We start from the raw sequence: 25,538 nt of genomic DNA on the forward strand, positions 1-25,538 counted from the left end.
CTTACCTCTTCTGCCAAAGACGCTTCTGATTGAAATTTCTGACTTGTTATACCGTGAGTGTTCTTCTCAATCAAAAGCCTGCCAGACCAGCAACAATATGTGAGATAAGTGGATCCAAGAAGCATGGCTACCATTATCTAGAGCATAAAAGTTCCTGCGGGAGAATGCATCACACACACCTCAAAGCCCAGTGGGTCAGATCAAGGTTCGCTTGAACTCAATGTCTTGATAATTCATGCTTATCAATCACATCAAAGATTTTATAATGAAACATATTAACTCGTTTAATAGTGAGGCGAAACAAGATAAAGATCATTCACATGATGCATTTGTCATAAGAAGAAACTCCTGACTCGTGCAAGCAACTAGTTTCTTGCATTATGAAACTAGTTTTAGGAAGTTTTTGTAGTATAGCTCGTGTGCTAAGATATATTAACATCATCAAGTTCGAGTTGGGCTACCGTCATATTGATTGCATTGATCACATCCATCTTTCCTCTGCTCACAGCTTCATCCATTGGAGTCCTCTCATGGCTGCCAAACGGCCATGGAAGCAAGCAAAAGCAACATTGTGAAAGAACCAAAGTAGATTCCAGGTCAATCTCTCTATAAAAGAATGTATTTCTAGAAGGTGGCACTAAATTTACCTGTTTAGCAAACTTACGCTAGCTCCCCCCTGGATCAAAAGTTTGACTACCTGGTGGGGTTTTTTTTTTTGGTTTCATTTACAAAATGTTATTGATCAGTGGTCAACAATAATAAACTAGAAAGATCAATAATCACCAAATAGGAATCCCTTACCTCTATGTGTCCATTGAGGCAAGCCCAATGAAGTGGTGAATTCTTTTCAGAGTTCAAAGCATTCAAATCCTGCTTCATGGAGGCATCCTCATTAAAAAAGAAAAAAGAAAGAAGCATGCCATCAAGCTCCAAAAGAAATAGGCATTACAATTCTGAACAAATTGGTGCCCATGTTTGTGTGTAAACTTAATGTTAAATACTTGACAGATTGTAATTGACCAATAGTTTATTCATCCTAGATCTAATCAAACATGGTAAGTGACAGCAATAGCAAACTCTAATAATGCTAATTGAGCCAAAACCTTCATAGTTCAAACATAGTGACTAAGAAAACGTGATATCGAAATAAGCTCTCGCATTTACTATCCAAATAAGCTCCCACAATGTGATATCCAAATAATGCTAATAAGCTCTCACAACTACGTGATAAGGCATTCATGCATCATCTTCAGTAATAAGCAAAATGATGAATTTTTTACTAGAGATTTTTAATAGAATGAAAAAAGATGATTGGGACTCATAATTTAATTGAAGAAATGAAATTAAAAAAAAAACAGAGAACTCGTAGCTGCTGAATATTAACATACTACTCAAAAAGATAAAGATTACTTTTTAAAATAAATAAAGACAGCAGTCAACATTAGTAGTGACAAGTTTATTAGTTATGGTAATTCGTAATCAGAAATTTCGGATACTACTACTCACTGCTCCGTTCTGAATAAGATATTCGACAATTTCAAGATGCCCATTAGCAGCGGCCATATGAAGAGCTGAAAATTCATTTTAGAGAAACAAAGTTACTCCAGGAGAACATCAAGCAGAACAGTACCAAGACAAGAAGTTTGATTTTCATAGCAATGAAACAAAATATTGAAGATGCCATATACAATGATGGAAGTCAAATATTAGGAAAACCAGAACCATGACTCTCACAATAGTGAAAAATTAGGAGTGAGGATCTTGACAAAAGGTACACATCATTTTTAACTAATCACCGAAAAATTTTATAGTCATCCATGGTCTATGTTCAGAAAAGGACTAAAATATGTGTCATAGAAGAACAATGGTTCAATTTTAGAGGGCCTGCAGAGAAATAGGAGAAAAATACATGAGATTTTCCATTTTAAATGGGCCCTATCCAAACTTATGCCACTCCCACAATTAACAAACCAATCAGAAATCAAGTTAGATTCAATGTATCTGTAACAAAATTTTACGACATAATCTAACATATTAAAGTTTTGTAGAGAGAAGTCAGACATAATCCAGTTTCAGCAGATTGGACTAGCAGATTAGCAGAGCTTCATGATGAGACTATAGCCTCTATGTACAAAACTGATTAATCATTGCAGATCTAAATAGGCAAACTTTGAAGCAGGAAATACCCATAAGAGTTGCTCAAGAAATATTACTGCAACCAAAAAGCCAGTGAGGAGAAACAAAGAAGTCGTCTGACTTAGCTCGAACCAACCAGGAGGATAAGAGAATCCCAACTAAACCATGGCAACTAGTGGCATAATTTCTCTTAGGATGAACCAAAGAGTCAATAAGACTAATTACAAAAAGCTAAAGCAGAATAGCACACAACAGGTAGAAAACACAACCATTGAGGAATATCCTTTCATTATGATCATCTATTCATTATTGATGTCATAAACAAAGCCCAAAGATATAGCAGCACAAATGATGCACTTGGTCTCAAAATTCTAGGAAGCCTTAGAGCATCAGTACAGGTGATGCACGGTGCAAGCTTGGATACCAACTCAATGCCTACAAGCAACAGATATTGTGACACTAAATCAATCTCTTTCAGATTTAACTATTTTCCTTTTATATGTAAGCTCTGATAAAAATTTAGATGTTTTGAGAATTTTTAGGTTGGGAACATTTGTATAGCATAACTTTTGAACTTCATGTTCGCAAATATATTAATGTAGTCATACTTGTGTATGTCTATCATGATTTTGCAAGATGCAACCACTTACAGATGGTCTATTTTCAGTTTTGTTTACAGGTCTCATTTCATTTTTTCTTCCCAAAAGACACATTTTTCTTCATTTCAAGTGAAGTAATGTAATGACCCATCTACTCTCACCTGGTATGAGTCCCCACATCTACCACCTCTCACCACTGATCTCTCTTGTTATTGACATGGTGCTCATCTGAGAACCCGGTTCTCATAACTTCCATCACAACTCTGTTTATCACATATTACTATTAAGATGCTCCACTGGACATGAGCTATGAAGTATTAACTAAAAGCTATTGCCAGTGATGTACTCTACCACTAAACATAAGCCTCATAATCCTTCATTCCTTTTCAGCATTGTTCTTACCTCGAGTATTGATTAGAATGAGGCTGAGAAGTGTATAATTTGCAATTCTAGGTATATGGAAAATACAGTCATATATGTAGAATTTATGGGGGCAAAAATCTAGCCAACACTAGACAAGTGCTTCACAAAATAATCCCCAAGAAAACTTCAACCTGAGAAAACTAAGATCTTCATACTATCTTCAACATATGGATAACATGTAAATATACATACACATGTGAAGAACATTGTCTATGTTTGGCAACATATTTACATTTTTAATATGCATTCGGAGTGAATCTACAGTTGTAAAATGCTTTGAGTGTTTGATAAACAATAGATGAAAACTGTATTTTAAATGTGAATTAGCATAAGTGTTGTTTGGTAAAATTGTATTTCAAAAGTCTATTAAATATTATATAACAAATTTACCCTTTTAATGTTTTTAATATCTATTCAAAAATGAATACATATTTTTTATTTAAATTAATAAGTAAATAAATAAATGAATGTATGTAATCTTACAAAAAAATTTGTATGACGAAACATATAATACATAAAAAATATAATCATATGAATAATGTAAAATAATTTTTGAAAATAAATAAATAAAGTTTCACCTTATAGACGACAAATCATGTTCGTTTGTCATTAAATCATGTTGACAATTTTCTGATTTTAAATAATATCACAGGGTACTTTGGAAATTTGAAGAATTACATTAGCATTCCACAAATACAGAAATGCTAATGCTATCCTAAGGTAGCATCCACATTTGAGCATTTACAATACAGTATCCAAACCAAATGTGATTTGAAAAAAATTTACCAAACATCAATTCACATTTGAAATATGCATTAGGCCCTCAATACATATTTCAAATGTGTTCCCAACCACACTCATTACATTCAAGCAACTTGAACACTACAACCGAAGTTGTTGATTGACTAATATTTGATGAGAAAATGTAGAATTTAATTATATGATTGTTTAAAACAACTTTATGTGATTCGAATTCTTATACAACTATTCTTTAGATTCTTATAAAATGTTGGCCTTTTAGAGGCAAAATAATACTTTATAGTTGTTTGACTGTTTAATTAGTAAATGAAGTTGGCTTAAATTCAAAAGTAAAAATAAACAGCTAACATAAGGAACATTGCATGAGAGCTGTAGTTAGAGTTTTGCAGTTTAAGGACAATCTGTCTTCAGGTTGTACTGCACCTCAATGTGCTTAGGTACAGAAGGAATTTAACCAAAATTACCTTCTTTTCTTAATCCTTTCACATTTCATTTATCATATTGAGTAGGATCCACTTCAAAAGATCAACCCATTTGATTATACCAAGATAATTTTACAATCCAAGATTATGGCAATTGAACAGAAGTGATATAGCAAAGAAGGCCAAACATATTTAATACTCTACAAATCTACAAATAAATGAATCAAGCTTACACACTGGTTCCTCGACTTTTTTGCCACAAAAATTGAACATTGGATGCTACTGGTAGATCTTTAAAGGAAGCAAGGCACACAATAAACTTGTAGGATCCATCTTAATAAATAAAAGAGCTGTTTGATGGCTCCAGTATCACGGATCAAGTGTTGTGCTATGTCGAGGTTTCGAGAGTAAACCTACAAGAACTGGATACATGTTCAATGAGGAGCCTTTTAGTCTTTCCTGCAGACTCATCCTAGAAAGCAACCAACCCCTCGGGCACCTGTGTATAATTGGTTCTCTAACCCACAGAGAGAACTTTTGGTTACTAAGTCTCTTTGAAATATGCCAATAGGTATATTTACATTTTGTAACATAGAAATTTATATCAAACAACTTTTATGTTCATGAACATAATCTTCAACTCCTACTAGTTATGGATAAAGAAAATGAACTAAGACCGTCGTTACCATCAATCACAAAAGTATAAACAGAAAGGTAAAGTCAACACTTTTCATATTAACCAATCAAAAACATTTTAAACTTGAATTAAAGATCACACCTGTTCTTCCTTGAGAATCTCTGGAATTAGGAGAAATGCCCACCGAAAGTATGCTTACCAAATCTTCCAAGTCATCATATCTAGCAGCCTGCTACAATAAAAAAAAAATGCTCTGTTAATTATCTTCTGCAGCAGAAACAAAGTGCCATCTTCCGCAAAAAGAAAGTAACTTACTAATAAACTCAACAAAGTGCTGACGACGATTAGAACAAAAGTATATATATCTTTAAGGTGAGAAAGATAAGAGCTATACAACTTCAAAAAACAAAATGACGGCAAGAATACATAGTTCCATATTAAGCACATGGTTAGTATCTTCAATTTGAATTGTTTTAACAAAAGATCTTATGACGCAATATATATTTATCAAGAAAACAGCCATGACAGAGTTAAAAGTCTGAAAAGTTAATATCAAACAGTACCAGATTGTTTGTTGTGAGATAATTGTTGTTAATATGCAATGACTAACTAAACATAAGATGAAAGCATAAAGATTTTGAGCTATCAAATGTTTATATGCCCAAATGCTTACATGAGATTTTTTGTTATATTACACCAGTGATTTCAATAAGCACTCGGGCGCTCACCTAGGCGCTCGGGCGAGGCGAGGCGAGGCCCGAGCGCCTCGCTTCATTTCCAGGTGGCGCGCTTCAAAGAGGTGCCGCCTGGGGGCTCGCCCGAGCCCAGGCACTGGGCGCTTCGGGCGAGCACCTAGCGCCTCGGACGAGCACCTAGCGCCTCGGACGTTTTTGGACCTTGGCGCCTAGCGCTTTTTAAATCATTGTATTACACAGATTCTATATCATGCAAGTTTAGTTTAGACCCTCTGTCTAAACCATCGAACCTCTCATAACTAAAACCACATAAGATCTACCCTATCCAATCATGCGTCAGAGAGGATTTGACCTTTTATAGATTTTATTGTGTATGCTTAGTTTAGACCCTATGTCTAAAACATGAAACCTCTCATAACTAAAACCAAATTAGATTGACACTAACCATTCATGTATCCGCTAATTTTTGGCCTTTTGTGCAATCATAAGAAGTTGCAATCAAGGTATCATGTTATTATCTGAATCAATGTTTGCAATACAGTATCGTACCATCCAGTACGAGCGGTACATACCGGTCCACCAACAGACCGGCACACGGCCTGCCTGCTACCAGGTGGTATCAGGCATTTGGCCTCGTATCGGGCGATACAGGACTGTACCGGGCAGTAACTGTTGAAATTCAACCATTACCAACCTGTACTGGTTGATTTCGACCATTACCGACCTGAACCGAGTGGTAACGATCTGTCACGGACAAACTTTGAAACAGGATGTTTGATATAATGCTTATGCATGTCCGTGTCTTTTGGTTTGTTCGTGCTCTGAACAGCATGTAGAGGGACTGCCGAAGGCTAAGAGTCCCCTTGTAGGCTTGTAAATAAAGGTTGTGTCATGTGGACACGCGTGAGAGATCTTCGGTCTGTAATGGACCATTTTACCCCTTTGTTGTGCAACTGTTCGGTGCTTGTTAAGCCTGTCTGTAATTTGCATTGTCAATGAAGTGTTTCCTGGATTGTTTGCTTGTGAATCCCGAGCGAGGCGCTCATTCTAACCCGTTTTCTCTTTTGTAGGTCCTAAGGGACCGTGGGGAGGTTTCGGGGGAGGCTGACCTTTGCGGACGGACACGCAAGGGTGCCGCACGACTTAGGCAAAACCAGCTAAGTCCGTGACAGTTGGTATCAGAGCGGGACAAGCACTCATAGAAACACTTGGCATGCAAACGTGGGGGACCTTGCGGGGCTGCGTTGAGGGCAGCAAGCATGCGCGACCGTTTTGGGTAAAACGGACATGGAGATGTAGGGAAAGGAGTCGCTCAGAGGAGCGGGCATCTGAGAGTGGCATTCAGAGGAATGGCCAACCCTTTGCGCAAGAGGCACCACGAGGACAAACGAGCTGAGAGGAATTTGAAGCACACAAAGGTTGGGATGGCTGAGTTTGAGTTACGGCTCAACGTTGACAACAACACTTGATGGTGCTCAAAGCAAGCAAAGCGCTTGGCAAAAGGTTGAGACCATGTAAGGTGGAATGAGTTGTTCGGCGACCGAAAGAGTTGTGCAAAGCTCACAGAGGTGAGGGGAATTGCTAACTCAAAGAATTTGGTACTCATGCAAGGGCTTGTATGCGGACGACGGACTATTCGTGGCCATCCCAAAGCGACCGGAACTCGGCGCCATGGAGCAGTGAAACTTTCTCTTCGGCATGCGAAGGATACATCCATAGGAGGCTGAAGTGTGCAGCAAGTTCAGCATGTTGTTAGGCCTTGAGGGGCGCAGTGGGGGCTGTATTGACGTGGAGTCGCAATCTAGCAAGTGCATTTGCAGAGGCAGAACAATGCGCAGTTTGTTCAGCAAATTGGAGTAGTCCAAGGGGATGGTGGTCTCCGAATCGAAGAGAAATGTTGCTCCAACGGGATAGATATCCAGGAGGGATAAATCCCGGCACTCCAGAGGGAGAATCATGTGCAACGGACCGCACATGTTGAGGAGGAGTACCTCAACAAATAACACTTCATGAAGCTCAACGGACTGAGCGAGCGGCGAGGAGTCGTCGCATGATCTCGCTTGAGAGAATGCATTGGTGGATGCATTGCGAGATCAAGTGGGGGAGCGACCAAAAGCAACAGAAATGAAGGCACACTGGGAGTCGATATGGAGATCGGACTCAAGGGAGGGCTGACCCGTGGAATGGTGGGCGCGAGGACCACTATCAACTCAATGCAGAAACGAGGAGCGGAGCAACTTGGGTGTAACTTGGCGAAGTACCCAAGCCGTATGAAGTGAGCCGGCATAGAAGATGGAACATGGAGCGGAGGCGCACAGCTTTCCTTGGACAGAGGTCAAGGACATGAACTCTTGTAGAGGCAAGAGCAGGATCATGTTGTTCCATGGGTCTTTCTTTCTGATGGAGCGGACTCATCCAGCATGGTGCCAAAGACGAAGGGAGCTTCTGGGCACATGCACCTTATCTCGGAGAAGCATTTGACGGAGGAACCAAGGCGACTCAACTTGCGGAGGCGAAGTTCAGTTCAGAAGGCCTTGGCACGGGGCAAGAGGACGCAGAGGCGGGTACTCTTGAAGAATATGCCACAGTGTTGCTATGAAGTTGCTTGAAGGGAGCGGTGCGCAGCGGAGATTGTGCTGGTAGGGGCAGAGGCCCAGGATCCAGACAATGGTACACCAATTGCAGCGAAGTCGGTGGACTTCGGGAGCTACTAGGCGACGGACTGTCCTAGAGCGGTGCACAGCGGAGATTGTGCTGGTAGGGGCAGAGGCCCAGGATCCAGACAATGGTGCACTAACTGCAGCGAAGTCGGTGGACTTCGGGAGCTACTAGGCGACGGACTGTCCTAGAGCGGTGCTTCATCTAGGTGTGACCCAAGAGTGGGTGGATGAAGGTCGATTGCCAAAGGAGCGAACAAAGTCGAAAGTGGAGGAGACCCTGCGATGTATTGGCAGAGGCCACACATGGAGGGTTCACAATTCGAGTTCACCCCACAAGGATCAGAATGCAATGGAGATATCACCAGGAGGCGACATGGTGCAGCGGATCGTGGTGGAATAGTTCGCGGCAATGCGATAGACACGAACCCGTGAGGGACTGGATCATATGGAGATATGATCGGGAGCTACTGGAAGCTCCACTTCGGTGAACAACACGACGGTAAGAAGCGCTATGGATTCAAGGAGTGAAGGTCATGGTACCGCAGAGGCGGGTCTTCCGTGCGTGCATCGAATCTTGCATCGGGTGAAAGCCTTGGTCATCAGCATATGGGGGCTGTGTTCCACCAAGGGAGAAGTTCGAATGCAAGGACCAGCAAGTCCCGTGAGGGACTTGATCATGCGGAGGTATGATCGAAGCAGCTGGAGAGTTGGACTGCTCCAGAGCTTTATTCGCTTAAGGGAGCCCGACAAGTCAGAGGACAAGGTCGAGTAAGCGGACGTTGCTACCAAGGAAGCTAAGGAGAACAGAATCGGTGCAAACTCTACAACATGATGGCAGAGGCCGTGCATGGGAGTTGTAGTCTGTCTTTCCGTCGACCAAGGAGATCTGCTTGGAGAACACAGAGGTGTTGAAGCAGGGGGTCGAAAAGGGCGAGGAAGCGACGACGAGTCCAGAGGGACTTAGCTACCCAAAATCAAGCGTCAGTTAGAATGGAGGTGGACTCGGAGGAGTGCCACAGAGACATTTCTACTGATCGTGAAGAAAAGGGATGCAGAGGCGAAGCGACGGATAGTAGGGCCATGGGCATGACAGCGCCATGGTACCGCAGAGGCGGGACTTCCGTGAAAGTCATTGATCCCTTGCTCTCATGGAGGAGAGCGCTTGGTCGTGAAAGGGGCCGAGGAGGTGGAGTACGCAGAGGCAAACTTCATGTACTGAGACAAGGCTGAAGGGCGGAGGCCAAGGAACTTCGTAAGACCGGTGTCAACGTGCTTCTCATCAAGACAGCCGAAAGTGAAGGACTTCGGGTCATGCAAGAGTGCACGACCAAGGAACGAAGCAGGCAGTACGCGGTGCTGTACCTTTGCTACTCAGTGGAGTAGGCGGCAGGGTTGATGGAGAAGACAGTACAATCCCAGAGGCGACCAAATCTATCAGTGAATTACTCCAAGTTGGGGTGAAAACTTCCGGCATTCCAGAAGTTCGATGGCATTGAGAAGGCGAATCACAGTAACTAACTCAATGTAAGGAGTGCAAACACTTCAAGTGCTTCAGAAGTGTGAGCAAAGAGCAGGCGAAGACCAGTAACCAGCTCGATGCATGAAGTACAACCTCGAGGAGGCGGGCGAAGTCAAGTAACTCTTGCCTTCTCAACCATTAAGAGAATGGGCGAAACCGAGTACCCCTATTCTCTTATCTATCCAGCAGAGGAGCTCTGCACAGGTTCAAAGACCCTTCGAAGATAATGGAAGATAATAGTTGTCAAATCTTCACCAACGGTGATCAGTGCTACTGAGAGTAGATTGTCCGCTTCATTTCCCAACGAAATGTCAATCGAAAGCGGAAGTGATGCGAACCTACTTGGAGGTGACAACTAAACGAAAGAAGAGTCAATGGACAAATTTTGTGGAGGAAGGACCCAAAACTTCAGAAGTTTGCGAGAGGATGCTCGTTAAAGCTCCAACAAGCATCCACCCAGTTCAAGCAGCATGTGGAATTTTGAGAGACTGGCGCAGTAAGGATGGTCTTTTCCTTCATTTGGAGGATCCGCAGGAACCAATAAGGATCAACACAACTCAACCAACCCCACACCAGAGTCAGAGTCATTGGTGAGTTGAAGCAGCATGGCGGATCAAAGGTTCGACTACTCAAAAACAACAGCGAAGAGCAGTTGGGAGCCAAGAGGCGCATTGCACCTGGAGCAGAAGATCGAAGAATCAGCAAAGGCAAGCAGTTGCAGTGTTGACAAAGGCTTCGACGAGGACGTCGAAGGAATAAGTGGGGGAGAATGTCACGGACAAACTTTGAAACAGGATGTTTGATGTAATGCTTATGTATGTCCGTGTCTTTTGGTTTGTTCGTGCTCTGAACAGCATGTAGAGGGACTGCCGAAGGCTAAGAGTCCCCTTGTAGGCTTGTAAATAAAGGTTGTGTCATGTGGACACGCGTGAGAGATCTTCGGTCTGTAATGGACCATTTTACCCCTTTGTTGTGCAACTGTTCGGAGCTTGTTAAGCCTGTCTGTAATTTGCATTGTCAATGAAGTGTTTCCTGGATTGTTTGCTTGTGAATCCCGAGCGAGGCGCTCGTTCTAACCCGTTTTCTCTTTTGTAGGTCCTAAGGGACCGTGGGGAGGTTTCGGGGGAGGCTGACCTTTGCGGACGGACACGCAAGGGTGCCGCACGACTTAGGCAAAACCAGCTAAGTCCGTGACAGATCGGTAACAATGTTCCAACGGTCAATTTGACTGTTGGAGGCCTCCTTAAGGGGTTTTAATCTCTTTCCTCCCCTCTATTTCAATCTATTTCACTCTCACACTCTCTTAACTCTCTCAAACTCATTTTTTTCTCGCGTTCTCTCTCTTATTCTTACATTTTCACTCTTATAAACTCAATAAAGCAACGAATTGTGAATTGAATCAAATTTAAGAGGCTAATTTGGAAGGATTAAGAGGAACTTTTTAATAAGAGATATGTATATCTACACATGTGATTACTTAATTCATTTGAATCTTAAAATTTAAGTTGTATACAAAATAATCTAACAATTCAAATATTTTTTTTGTAGACAATTCAATATTAACGGAAGGACGTTTCAGTATGAACCGAAATTGCGAGCCTTACACAAGGCTACTCCTCAAAGCCCAAAAAGGAGAGTTTTATGCTCATTTTAGGTGTACCGCTCAATACGCCCTGGCGTACCACTCGATATGCCGTATCGTACCATACCGTACCGTGCAAAGCTCGGTACATTGGTATAGCATGAGATTAAAAACCTCGATCTGAATATCCTAATTTATTACAGTTATCTGATCTAAGGTTTCAAACTGTTCAGCATGGACCCAAGTCAGAAAGACTACAATGAAAAATGGCACAGATTAATTTATCCGGGCAATTATAAACAAATGAAACTAAACTGTAATAACTGGTTCTTAGTTCATTTGACCTAGATGCTCAAATCCCAATAAATCCATACTGATCACCGTAGACAATTCTTAATCACTATGGGTTGTGATCTTGACTAAGTTTATAGTATCTTTTAGCTAGAAATGTTTTTCTTTTATAAGTTCCTTAATTTTCCAGTTCTATTGTGCATTACTTAATTTTTTTTATTTACGAATCACAAACATCTGGAACATATTATTCAAGCAACATCGAGCAAACACTTACTGGACAGGATAAGAAAAACACTTTCAGATTGCTAGCTGTCTCTCGGAACATATGTGATTGCAGTCTATTAATCTCTGGGATACAAAGGCTTAACATATAACCATGGCTACATTTTGGTTATAGCAATCTACTAATTTCCCAAGCATACATCCTTGACAGCTCCTATGTGATTCCAGTCTACCCTCTCAATGTTTCGGGCTTTGGTCAAACTAAAAGACGTCATACTTCCACCATTGTGGCAGATCTTTTATGGGCATACAGCAAGCCGGTAGGAGCGTTGTTGATCCATATTTTCTTTTCAGCTGCAGCCCCAGCCACCACTCATCCCTTCCATGACTCGAACTTCAACTGGGTACATGGGCAAAACCAAGCACTTGGAAATTACAAGATTAGTGCCTAACCACTATTAATTAGCACCTTGGCCTCCTGTGTGGACGAGGAACTCCCCGTCCCGTGCGTCATGATTATTTACTACTGATATTTGCTTTAGTCATGATTAGTGCCTAACCGCTATTACTGATTTCTGGGAAGGAAAAAAAAGATCCAGTGACGAGAACAAGCGGGCAAAGAAGCCAGCAAGCTTATTTGTGGGGAGGACGAAGGTTCGACAATAATCCCAAGAGGTATAGAGCGCGAGAGGAGTTAAGACAGGTGGATTTATACATCGGAGGTGCCAGAGCTACATACCCTACATACCTGGTTACATTTCTTTCTAATATTACCTGTCTAGTTCTAATATTACTAGACAGGTGGACGTGCTCGCCGGTGGCCACCTCCCAGCGGCGGTCCAGGTCGTCCTCCTCGACGATGCCCCGGTGGTGTTTCAGCAGGCGCACCGCCCCGTTCGCGAAACGCTCCATCCCGGCCTACGTTTTCGGCAAGAAGAGTCAAATCAAGAGACACCGTGCATGCACGAATCGAAAAGAACAAGGTGAAGAAAGAGGAATTGGCGATCAATGGGAGGGGAACTGACGGCGACGGAAGGGCCGGGGTTCCATCCGGGCATGGCGAGGAAGGCAGAGACGGAACCGACGGAGGCCGGGTCGGCAGTGGTCGCCACCAGCGTCACCATCACTGCAGCTGCGCGGCTGGGTCTAGATCTCCTGCGGAGGATGGGGAGGAGGGAAGCGGGCGTTCTTAGCAGGAACCGATGGCGTCCGACGCACAGACTTCGCATCTCTTGCTGACCTGATCAAGACGCGCGCGACGGACGAGATTGAGAAGCGGGACAGAATGGACGGTTCTGGAGCGACCCGTAATAAAGCTTTCCTCTTCCATGTTCAAACGTTACGCTGCGTGTCGACTTGGCATTCCAGCAGGTACATGCATGCATCGAATGCATGAATTGGCCAGAACTATAAAATTGATTGGGTAAAGTACATCATGTACACGAATGCATTGCATGCATGAACTGTAAAATTGATTGGGCAAATTCCAGATTTAAGCCTTTCCTGGTAGTTCAGCAATGAGCGTTAGTTGATTGGGTACTTCGATTCAGATGTCCATAACCGGATCTGAACTATCGTGATGTTTAGTGTTCAATCAAACAGCTTCGATGTGAGTGGGGCTCAAGAATGTGAATTTGGGATCCTGCAATTAGGGTTTTACTTTCTCTTTTACTTTTGATTACTCTGTTATTAGCAACATTGTTTCATTCTTCTTTTGACACTCCATCAGGATACTTGAGATTGAATATAACTGGGTTATTTGAAGCGTTTCTCACTGTGTCATATAGATTTGTGCATTTAGCATCAAGCATGTTATATACAGACAACTAATAAAAATTTGATAATGGCAGGTTATGATTCACTATGCTTACAATTGGGTTGTTCATTTGACATGTATATTTCTTTCTGACAATCTACCTTCGTCTGTGATCGGGTGGGACTTCATGTTATCGTGGTGTTCTTCCTTTTACTTCTCTTTTCACAAGGATAGATTTTATCTTTGTTTAATTAGGCATTCATGTGATTATTACACGTTGCACTGTGAAGACGTGGAAAGAAGTTTGGCTATGGGAAACTTGGGAAGGAGCCAACTGTTGAGACAAGCTTTCTGCCCTGATAGGAATGTTATATATGTGTAGTTGAATTTGCTGTGTTTTTTTTCTTTCAGCAGCTGAAAAGAAACTTTGTTTTACTGATTGCTTAGCTTATGACTTTGCGTTTGTGGCAACGATGATTTTTCAGGGAGAGAGAAGCAGAGGAACAAGCAGAACGAGAACGATTATGACGTCAATGGCTACATGAGCAGGAATTGATTAAAAGTATTCAGAAACTTATACTGCCATGTAGTTTCTGCTTATGTAGTCACTAGTTAGTGATCATGTAGTCAGGGGGCTGGGGGAGCGCGGCGCCGAAGTCATCTCCTCCTCCCCTCGTCGGCCGTCGGATGGTTAACTTAAAGAGTAGGAGGGGGAGGGAGAGTGAGTAGGCGGTTTGTGACGACGAGTGCGGGTCTTCTTGGTGCCCCAGGAAGGTATGCCAGCGAGGAAGGATAAGTTGCTAGGCGATTTATGACAAAGTGTGCGGGGCTTATTGGTGCTCCAGCTAGGCATGCCGGCGAGGAGGGATAAGTTGCTGCGGGAATCGTTGGAGAGGTCACACAGAATGGCAGCCACCTTGAGTTCCTCGTCGGTCGGTGGCTCATTCGGCTGTGACATCTCCTGCAGTCGGCGGAGGCTGGTGGAGGTGGGAACTGCAAGCCGGAGAAAGGCTCTGGCGGGACTTTATAGAGTTGGCTGGAGTTGCTTCCTAGACGTCGTGACCAAGTGGCATCAGTTTTAGTGGATTGGTTAAATTTAGTCCCTTTCCAAAAGTTTATCAGGATCTTGCATGATGTTAACGTGAGATCAGTTGAGTCGTGCGTCATGTATATAGTTTTTAAGATAAAATAATAAAAAGAGATTATAAATAGTAATATACAAATTAAAAGTGAGGTGGACATTATTGGGAAAAGGCTCAAAATGTGGGATTTTTCATGGAAACCATCCTAGAACATATAGGCGTTAATTCGAAGTAATAGTAACATAAATCACAAGATCGTAGGCCGTGTTCGATGGACAAATCCTGGTTGCTCCATGTTAAATGATATAATAATTTTTAAAATTCCTTATATCACTAATGCTTGAAATTGTTTGAAAAGCTAGTAATGCATTGGGTATCAGGAAGTTTCGTTCAAATTGACGATGGGTAGAAATGTAGGACATCCACACGTCAATTCAAGGGACAGGATGGCTCCATGTAATCCAACAAAATTAAGTAACCATTCTTTCAAGTTAATTTTCTATCACAATCAACGCCACTATCAGGCGCTGCCATTTGCATCATAAATTGCACTTTGACTAGTTAAACTATAGACTGCTATTTCCTATCGATACGCCATTCTCTTTGTCGAATGTCATTTTCCTTGGCGTATACTAAGGAGATATCTTACTATCGTAGGTACAAAATATATTTCCAATCGTCATGAAAGAATACGTGGTGGGGTCCCTAGCATCTTCCACTATACATTATAATTAAATTATCTAAAAGTTTACACACATGATACAAACCAAAAATATTCGCTCCCTTTAGACTAAGAATCCTCCCGTTAAATTGATTTAGCAGTGTTCCACACAAGTTGATGACCAAAACCAAGTTTCTAGTGTTGTTCATTGGCTTTATTCATGCAAATTATTTGCTTAAGAGTGATGCATATTACTGATATATATATATATATATATATATATATATATATATATATATATATATATATATATATATATATATATATATATATATATATATATATATATATATATATCTCACCCTGGCTTACCTCTTCTGCCAAAGACGCTTCTGATTGAAATTTCTGACTTGTTATACCGTGAGTGTTCTTCTCAATCAAAAGCCTGCCAGACCAGCAACAATATGTGAGATAAGTGGATCCAAGAAGCATGGCTACCATTATCTAGAGCATAAAAGTTCCTGCGGGAGAATGCATCACACACACCTCAAAGCCCAGTGGGTCAGATCAAGGTTCGCTTGAACTCAATGTCTTGATAATTCATGCTTATCAATCACATCAAAGATTTTATAATGAAACATATTAACTCGTTTAATAGTGAGGCGAAACAAGATAAAGATCATTCACATGATGCATTTGTCATAAGAAGAAACTCCTGACTCGTGCAAGCAACTAGTTTCTTGCATTATGAAACTAGTTTTAGGAAGTTTTTGTAGTATAGCTCGTGTGCTAAGATATATTAACATCATCAAGTTCGAGTTGGGCTACCGTCATATTGATTGCATTGATCACATCCATCTTTCCTCTGCTCACAGCTTCATCCATTGGAGTCCTCTCATGGCTGCCAAACGGCCATGGAAGCAAGCAAAAGCAACATTGTGAAAGAACCAAAGTAGATTCCAGGTCAATCTCTCTATAAAAGAATGTATTTCTAGAAGGTGGCACTAAATTTACCTGTTTAGCAAACTTACGCTAGCTCCCCCCTGGATCAAAAGTTTGACTACCTGGTGGGGTTTTTTTTTTTGGTTTCATTTACAAAATGTTATTGATCAGTGGTCAACAATAATAAACTAGAAAGATCAATAATCACCAAATAGGAATCCCTTACCTCTATGTGTCCATTGAGGCAAGCCCAATGAAGTGGTGAATTCTTTTCAGAGTTCAAAGCATTCAAATCCTGCTTCATGGAGGCATCCTCATTAAAAAAGAAAAAAGAAAGAAGCATGCCATCAAGCTCCAAAAGAAATAGGCATTACAATTCTGAACAAATTGGTGCCCATGTTTGTGTGTAAACTTAATGTTAAATACTTGACAGATTGTAATTGACCAATAGTTTATTCATCCTAGATCTAATCAAACATGGTAAGTGACAGCAATAGCAAACTCTAATAATGCTAATTGAGCCAAAACCTTCATAGTTCAAACATAGTGACTAAGAAAACGTGATATCGAAATAAGCTCTCGCATTTACTATCCAAATAAGCTCCCACAATGTGATATCCAAATAATGCTAATAAGCTCTCACAACTACGTGATAAGGCATTCATGCATCATCTTCAGTAATAAGCAAAATGATGAATTTTTTACTAGAGATTTTTAATAGAATGAAAAAAGATGATTGGGACTCATAATTTAATTGAAGAAATGAAATTAAAAAAAAAACAGAGAACTCGTAGCTGCTGAATATTAACATACTACTCAAAAAGATAAAGATTACTTTTTAAAATAAATAAAGACAGCAGTCAACATTAGTAGTGACAAGTTTATTAGTTATGGTAATTCGTAATCAGAAATTTCGGATACTACTACTCACTGCTCCGTTCTGAATAAGATATTCGACAATTTCAAGATGCCCATTAGCAGCGGCCATATGAAGAGCTGAAAATTCATTTTAGAGAAACAAAGTTACTCCAGGAGAACATCAAGCAGAACAGTACCAAGACAAGAAGTTTGATTTTCATAGCAATGAAACAAAATATTGAAGATGCCATATACAATGATGGAAGTCAAATATTAGGAAAACCAGAACCATGACTCTCACAATAGTGAAAAATTAGGAGTGAGGATCTTGACAAAAGGTACACATCATTTTTAACTAATCACCGAAAAATTTTATAGTCATCCATGGTCTATGTTCAGAAAAGGACTAAAATATGTGTCATAGAAGAACAATGGTTCAATTTTAGAGGGCCTGCAGAGAAATAGGAGAAAAATACATGAGATTTTCCATTTTAAATGGGCCCTATCCAAACTTATGCCACTCCCACAATTAACAAACCAATCAGAAATCAAGTTAGATTCAATGTATCTGTAACAAAATTTTACGACATAATCTAACATATTAAAGTTTTGTAGAGAGAAGTCAGACATAATCCAGTTTCAGCAGATTGGACTAGCAGATTAGCAGAGCTTCATGATGAGACTATAGCCTCTATGTACAAAACTGATTAATCATTGCAGATCTAAATAGGCAAACTTTGAAGCAGGAAATACCCATAAGAGTTGCTCAAGAAATATTACTGCAACCAAAAAGCCAGTGAGGAGAAACAAAGAAGTCGTCTGACTTAGCTCGAACCAACCAGGAGGATAAGAGAATCCCAACTAAACCATGGCAACTAGTGGCATAATTTCTCTTAGGATGAACCAAAGAGTCAATAAGACTAATTACAAAAAGCTAAAGCAGAATAGCACACAACAGGTAGAAAACACAACCATTGTGGAATATCCTTTCATTATGATCATCTATTCATTATTGATGTCATAAACAAAGCCCAAAGATATAGCAGCACAAATGATGCACTTGGTCTCAAAATTCTAGGAAGCCTTAGAGCATCAGTACAGGTGATGCACGGTGCAAGCTTGGATACCAACTCAATGCCTACAAGCAACAGATATTGTGACACTAAATCAATCTCTTTCAGATTTAACTATTTTCCTTTTATATGTAAGCTCTGATAAAAATTTAGATGTTTTGAGAATTTTTAGGTTGGGAACATTTGTATAGCATAACTTTTGAACTTCATGTTCGCAAATATATTAATGTAGTCATACTTGTGTATGTCTATCATGATTTTGCAAGATGCAACCACTTACAGATGGTCTATTTTCAGTTTTGTTTACAGGTCTCATTTCATTTTTTCTTCCCAAAAGACACATTTTTCTTCATTTCAAGTGAAGTAATGTAATGACCCATCTACTCTCACCTGGTATGAGTCCCCACATCTACCACCTCTCACCACTGATCTCTCTTGTTATTGACATGGTGCTCATCTGAGAACCCGGTTCTCATAACTTCCATCACAACTCTGTTTATCACATATTACTATTAAGATGCTCCACTGGACATGAGCTATGAAGTATTAACTAAAAGCTATTGCCAGTGATGTACTCTACCACTAAACATAAGCCTCATAATCCTTCATTCCTTTTCAGCATTGTTCTTACCTCGAGTATTGATTAGAATGAGGCTGAGAAGTGTATAATTTGCAATTCTAGGTATATGGAAAATACAGTCATATATGTAGAATTTATGGGGGCAAAAATCTAGCCAACACTAGACAAGTGCTTCACAAAATAATCCCCAAGAAAACTTCAACCTGAGAAAACTAAGATCTTCATACTATCTTCAACATATGGATAACATGTAAATATACATACACATGTGAAGAACATTGTCTATGTTTGGCAACATATTTACATTTTTAATATGCATTCGGAGTGAATCTACAGTTGTAAAATGCTTTGAGTGTTTGATAAACAATAGATGAAAACTGTATTTTAAATGTGAATTAGCATAAGTGTTGTTTGGTAAAATTGTATTTCAAAAGTCTATTAAATATTATATAACAAATTTACCCTTTTAATGTTTTTAATATCTATTCAAAAATGAATACATATTTTTTATTTAAATTAATAAGTAAATAAATAAATGAATGTATGTAATCTTACAAAAAAATTTGTATGACGAAACATATAATACATAAAAAATATAATCATATGAATAATGTAAAATAATTTTTGAAAATAAATAAATAAAGTTTCACCTTATAGACGACAAATCATGTTCGTTTGTCATTAAATCATGTTGACAATTTTCTGATTTTAAATAATATCACAGGGTACTTTGGAAATTTGAAGAATTACATTAGCATTCCACAAATACAGAAATGCTAATGCTATCCTAAGGTAGCATCCACATTTGAGCATTTACAATACAGTATCCAAACCAAATGTGATTTGAAAAAAATTTACCAAACATCAATTCACATTTGAAATATGCATTAGGCCCTCAATACATATTTCAAATGTGTTCCCAACCACACTCATTACATTCAAGCAACTTGAACACTACAACCGAAGTTGTTGATTGACTAATATTTGATGAGAAAATGTAGAATTTAATTATATGATTGTTTAAAACAACTTTATGTGATTCGAATTCTTATACAACTATTCTTTAGATTCTTATAAAATGTTGGCCTTTTAGAGGCAAAATAATACTTTATAGTTGTTTGACTGTTTAATTAGTAAATGAAGTTGGCTTAAATTCAAAAGTAAAAATAAACAGCTAACATAAGGAACATTGCATGAGAGCTGTAGTTAGAGTTTTGCAGTTTAAGGACAATCTGTCTTCAGGTTGTACTGCACCTCAATGTGCTTAGGTACAGAAGGAATTTAACCAAAATTACCTTCTTTTCTTAATCCTTTCACATTTCATTTATCATATTGAGTAGGATCCACTTCAAAAGATCAACCCATTTGATTATACCAAGATAATTTTACAATCCAAGATTATGGCAATTGAACAGAAGTGATATAGCAAAGAAGGCCAAACATATTTAATACTCTACAAATCTACAAATAAATGAATCAAGCTTACACACTGGTTCCTCGACTTTTTTGCCACAAAAATTGAACATTGGATGCTACTGGTAGATCTTTAAAGGAAGCAAGGCACACAATAAACTTGTAGGATCCATCTTAATAAATAAAAGAGCTGTTTGATGGCTCCAGTATCACGGATCAAGTGTTGTGCTATGTCGAGGTTTCGAGAGTAAACCTACAAGAACTGGATACATGTTCAATGAGGAGCCTTTTAGTCTTTCCTGCAGACTCATCCTAGAAAGCAACCAACCCCTCGGGCACCTGTGTATAATTGGTTCTCTAACCCACAGAGAGAACTTTTGGTTACTAAGTCTCTTTGAAATATGCCAATAGGTATATTTACATTTTGTAACATAGAAATTTATATCAAACAACTTTTATGTTCATGAACATAATCTTCAACTCCTACTAGTTATGGATAAAGAAAATGAACTAAGACCGTCGTTACCATCAATCACAAAAGTATAAACAGAAAGGTAAAGTCAACACTTTTCATATTAACCAATCAAAAACATTTTAAACTTGAATTAAAGATCACACCTGTTCTTCCTTGAGAATCTCTGGAATTAGGAGAAATGCCCACCGAAAGTATGCTTACCAAATCTTCCAAGTCATCATATCTAGCAGCCTGCTACAATAAAAAAAAAATGCTCTGTTAATTATCTTCTGCAGCAGAAACAAAGTGCCATCTTCCGCAAAAAGAAAGTAACTTACTAATAAACTCAACAAAGTGCTGACGACGATTAGAACAAAAGTATATATATCTTTAAGGTGAGAAAGATAAGAGCTATACAACTTCAAAAAACAAAATGACGGCAAGAATACATAGTTCCATATTAAGCACATGGTTAGTATCTTCAATTTGAATTGTTTTAACAAAAGATCTTATGACGCAATATATATTTATCAAGAAAACAGCCATGACAGAGTTAAAAGTCTGAAAAGTTAATATCAAACAGTACCAGATTGTTTGTTGTGAGATAATTGTTGTTAATATGCAATGACTAACTAAACATAAGATGAAAGCATAAAGATTTTGAGCTATCAAATGTATATATGCCCAAATGCTTACATGAGATTTTTTGTTATATTACACCAGTGATTTCAATAAGCACTCGGGCGCTCACCTAGGCGCTCGGGCGAGGCGAGGCGAGGCCCGAGCGCCTCGCTTCATTTCCAGGTGGCGCGCTTCAAAGAGGTGCCGCCTGGGGGCTCGCCCGAGCCCAGGCACCGGGCGCTTCGGGCGAGCACCTAGCGCCTCGGACGTTTTTGGACCTTGGCGCCTAGCGCTTTTTAAATCATTGTATTACACAGATTCTATATCATGCAAGTTTAGTTTAGACCCTCTGTCTAAACCATCGAACCTCTCATAACTAAAACCACATAAGATCTACCCTATCCAATCATGCGTCAGAGAGGATTTGACCTTTTATAGATTTTATTGTGTATGCTTAGCTTAGACCCTATGTCTAAAACATGAAACCTCTCATAACTAAAACCAAATTAGATTGACACTAACCATTCATGTGTCCGCTAATTTTTGGCCTTTTGTGCAATCATAAGAAGTTGCAATCAAGGTATCATGTTATTATCTGAATCAATGTTTGCAATACAGTATCGTACCATCCAGTACGAGCGGTACATACCGGTCCACCAACAGACCGGCACACGGCCTGCCTGCTACCAGGTGGTATCAGGCATTTGGCCTCGTATCGGGCGATACAGGACTGTACCGGGCAGTAACTGTTGAAATTCAACCATTACCAACCTGTATTGGTTGATTTCGACCATTACCGACCTGAACCGAGTGGTAACGATCGGTAACAATGTTCCAACGGTCAATTTGACTGTTGGAGGCCTCCTTAAGGGGTTTTAATCTCTTTCCTCCCCTCTATTTCACTCTCACACTCTCTTAACTCTCTCAAACTCATTTTTTTCTCGTGTTCTCTCTCTTATTCTTACATTTTCACTCTTATAAACTCAATAAAGCAACGAATTGTGAATTGAATCAAATTTAAGAGGCTAATTTGGAAGGATTAAGAGGAACTTTTTAATAAGAGATATGTATATCTACACATGTGATTACTTAATTCATTTGAATCTTAAAATTTAAGTTGTATACAAAATAATCTAACAATTCAAATATTTTTTTTGTAGACAATTCAATATTAACGGAAGGACGTTTCAGTATGAACCGAAATTGCGAGCCTTACACAAGGCTACTCCTCAAAGCCCAAAAAGGAGAGTTTTATGCTCATTTTAGGCGTACCGCTCAATACGCCCTGGCGTACCACTCGATATGTCGTATCGTACCATACCGTACCGTGCAAAGCTCGGTACATTGGTATAGCATGAGATTAAAAACCTCGATCTGAATATCCTAATTTATTACAGTTATCTGATCTAAGGTTTCAAACTGTTCAGCATGGACCCAAGTCAGAAAGACTACAATGAAAAATAGCACAGATTAATTTATCCGGGCAATTCTAAACAAATGAAACTAAACTGTAATAACTGGTTCTTAGTTCATTTGACCTAGATGCTCAAATCCCAATAAATCCATACTGATCACCGTAGACAATTCTTAATCACTATGGGTTGTGATCTTGACTAAGTTTATAGTATCTTTTAGCTAGAAATGTTTTTCTTTTATAAGTTCCTTAATTTTCCAGTTCTATTGTGCATTACTTAATTTTTTTAGTGTTATTTGATTTTTTTACTCTTCTAAACTTTTATTCCATTGTTATACAACATGCCAATTCAATAATCTAGTCTAGCTGGTGGTGATTCCATTTCTAAAAGCTATTAGCAATCAGCAAATTTAATCTAAAGCCTTGAACCTTAGACGACCACTGGAGACCAAAAAATCCCACCATTATCAAGCCACTAGAATATATGAACGTTGAGACAATTAAATGGCAACTGAATCAATCCTAAGGTCATAGCCAGGACTACTCAGTCTACTATGATGTGATATATACTAAAGCATTTAGTGAATTCACAATGTGAATCATAGTTATTTCATGCTTGGCGTCCTTCAGAACTAGAGTCGGTTCCATATTGCGCTTCACCAGAATAGGTGATCAATTGGTTCACCATGTCTCTTTAAAGGAGTGCCAACTGTTTCATGTCATCGTAAAATTGATTGATCTTTCTACTTTAAACACAAAGGGATAATCCACAAATATTGGTGATCAATTGGTCCAACATGTCTCTTTAAAGGAGTGCCACCAACAATTTCATGTCATCATAAAATGGATTGATCTCTATACTGCAAACACCAAGGAATAATCCACAGATATGATCAGGCTCCAGTGCAGCCTCGAAAGTCAAGAGAGTGCCTTTGTGATCCATACTAGTCATAAATTGCAAAGGCAGAAAACAAAAATTTGTGTTTAGCAAGTTCTTTCTCACAAAGATTTTATGGCATGTAATGACAAAAGGATCATTGCAACCTAAAAGATAGTATGTCATAAAAGAAAAGATACAATGTGCCAAATGATAAGTTTAGGCTCCATTTGGAATAGACAATTAGTTAGTGCACAGTGAACAGATTATGAGAAGTGATTAATTTTTAAGTAAATAGAAGAAAATAAAAGAACTAATATATAAATTGTTTCCAATGGCAATTTTCCTATATTTGAGGACAGAAATAGTACATCATAAACTATTGACTAAGAAAAAATCAAAATGATATCAATATGAAACCATAACTGGATAGGGATAAATCAAAATAGGCAATTTTGCTTGCGAAGAGGATATTAATGTATTGGCCAGAAGTAAATGAGATGGGTATTCAACAAACTAGAGTTCAATTGAGCAAACTCAGGAACGATTCAACAGTTCAGATTTGGCATTAAGCCTGCTATTGCTTATTCTTACTTGATTTTTAAAACTAAGATTTTTGCACTACCCATCCAAATTACTCATCGATTGAAATGACCAACTCTTTTAATAAATTCACCTGCTGTTTTTGCTTTTCCTTTATGTATCTTATAATGCTCATCAGTGATTTATTTTCGTTGATATGAAGCCTGTTACTCTGGTTTTATTGCTGCAGTTAATTAATAGTCACAAGTTCCTTCAAGTACATAGTAAATTATGCTTATGTCAATTTTGTATGTAATTTACTCGAACTAAAATGCATTCACATATGACCTACCCACAAAAAGATCTTCAGTTATTCTTACTAGTCATCAGCTTCATTTTCTAAATGAACAAGCGTGATTTTAGCAATATATGCATCATGTGGATGACAAAAGCATGTGAGATGCACTGTTCAGACAACAGCTTGATCACTGTAACCTGATCTCTGGTAGAGTTTTACCATACTTGTGTCATGAACATACTCTTCTTTTTTTTATTTCATATGACAATCAGACCAAAAGAAACAAAAAACCCTTTGATGGTTTGAACTCTCTTAAAGGCCATTCACATACATCACGATCCACACTGTCCAAGTTAACTTCATTCCTTATGACATAGAGATCCCTTATCAACTAAACCACAAAAAGATACCCTAGAAACAATAATCGACACCGAAGTCAGGTTACAAGATGAAAATTACTGCCCTAAATACACAAAAAGGTGAAAATCGTAACAAACATAATGACAGAGAAATTGCATCCAATGTGTTCGACGAAACGCCTCAAATGGCAAGAAGAGATGAAAGCAAAGTTTAAGAACAGAGAGTGGAGGAAAAGTGACCTCAAGCAAGGCCTGGACTTGGTCGGCCGTCACCTCGCCGGCGGTTGACTGTTGTGCGGGCGTGTCCGTCGCCGTGCCCATGAAACCTCACTTCCCCTCGCAGCACAACAGATGGCAGGAACGAGGCGGCTGCTGCTGCTGATATACCTATCCACTGACGACCGACAGGGATTATATAGAAAACAGGTCTAAGCTCACTGCTCTGTGACCTATGATACGATGACCGGAAGAGAAGAGGGCCGGAGTTGGACTTCGAGCTTCCCTTGGATGCTTGTGATCAGAATATCGAAGGCGGGGCAGAGGAAGGACGCAGAAGGCCCAGCTGGTCTCCCCAGAATGCATAGAAGTGGAAGAAAGGCGCAGGAAAGCAGCATTATAGAAAGATCTAAATGAGCTTTAAAGAGAGGCGGCGAGAGCCACGGATTCCAAGGCCGTGCAAC

General features: G+C 39.3%; 2 protein-coding genes across 6 annotated transcripts; both read right to left on the reverse strand.

The window, feature by feature from the left end:
- Positions 1-195: 195 nt before the first annotated feature.
- On the reverse strand, positions 196-13,229 carry LOC135586151 (uncharacterized). 4 transcript variants are annotated; one of them, XM_065083127.1, is made up of 7 exons: positions 12,974-13,228; positions 12,723-12,866; positions 5,118-5,208; positions 1,507-1,571; positions 802-888; positions 648-697; positions 196-534 (listed from the first exon to the last, which is right to left on the reverse strand). In XM_065083127.1, exons 1-7 carry the CDS (start codon positions 13,175-13,177, stop codon positions 423-425), a joined length of 753 nt encoding a protein of 250 aa, XP_064939199.1. In that variant the 5' UTR covers positions 13,178-13,228; the 3' UTR covers positions 196-422. The 4 variants fall into 4 exon arrangements, with proteins under 4 accessions (XP_064939199.1, XP_064939200.1, XP_064939201.1 ...); XM_065083128.1 differs by having other exon boundaries at positions 5,118-5,205; positions 12,974-13,227; XM_065083129.1 differs by having other exon boundaries at positions 802-870; positions 12,974-13,221.
- A 2,780-nt stretch (positions 13,230-16,009) lies between these two features.
- On the reverse strand, positions 16,010-25,485 carry LOC135593242 (ankyrin repeat domain-containing protein 2A-like). Of its 2 annotated transcripts, none has more exons than XM_065083131.1 (6): positions 25,099-25,485; positions 20,932-21,019; positions 17,321-17,385; positions 16,616-16,702; positions 16,462-16,511; positions 16,010-16,348 (listed from the first exon to the last, which is right to left on the reverse strand). In XM_065083131.1, exons 1-6 carry the CDS (start codon positions 25,177-25,179, stop codon positions 16,237-16,239), a joined length of 483 nt encoding a protein of 160 aa, XP_064939203.1. In that variant the 5' UTR covers positions 25,180-25,485; the 3' UTR covers positions 16,010-16,236. The 2 variants fall into 2 exon arrangements, with proteins under 2 accessions (XP_064939203.1, XP_064939204.1); XM_065083132.1 differs by having other exon boundaries at positions 16,616-16,684; positions 25,099-25,478.
- Between the last annotated feature and the right edge of the window lie 53 nt (positions 25,486-25,538).

The sequence above is a fragment of the Musa acuminata genome, chromosome BXJ1-9 (genome assembly GCF_036884655.1).
Source record: "Musa acuminata AAA Group cultivar baxijiao chromosome BXJ1-9, Cavendish_Baxijiao_AAA, whole genome shotgun sequence".
Taxonomy (NCBI): domain Eukaryota; kingdom Viridiplantae; phylum Streptophyta; class Magnoliopsida; order Zingiberales; family Musaceae; genus Musa; species Musa acuminata.

Excerpts from the sequence above, each read along its gene's own strand:
- LOC135586151 (XM_065083127.1), bottom strand. The coding sequence starts at position 13,177 with ATGCGAAGTCTGTGCGTCGGACGCCATCGGTTCCTGCTAAGAACGCCC. Across the intron at positions 889-1,506 it reads ATCTTATTCAGAACGGAGCA|GATGCCTCCATGAAGCAGGA; the intron begins GTGAGTAGTAGT and ends TTTTTTAATGAG. Across the intron at positions 698-801 it reads GCCTCAATGGACACATAGAG|GTAGTCAAACTTTTGATCCA; the intron begins GTAAGGGATTCC and ends AAACCCCACCAG.
- LOC135593242 (XM_065083131.1), bottom strand. The coding sequence starts at position 25,179 with ATGGGCACGGCGACGGACACGCCCGCACAACAGTCAACCGCCGGCGAG. Across the intron at positions 16,703-17,320 it reads ATCTTATTCAGAACGGAGCA|GATGCCTCCATGAAGCAGGA; the intron begins GTGAGTAGTAGT and ends TTTTTTAATGAG. Across the intron at positions 16,512-16,615 it reads GCCTCAATGGACACATAGAG|GTAGTCAAACTTTTGATCCA; the intron begins GTAAGGGATTCC and ends AAACCCCACCAG.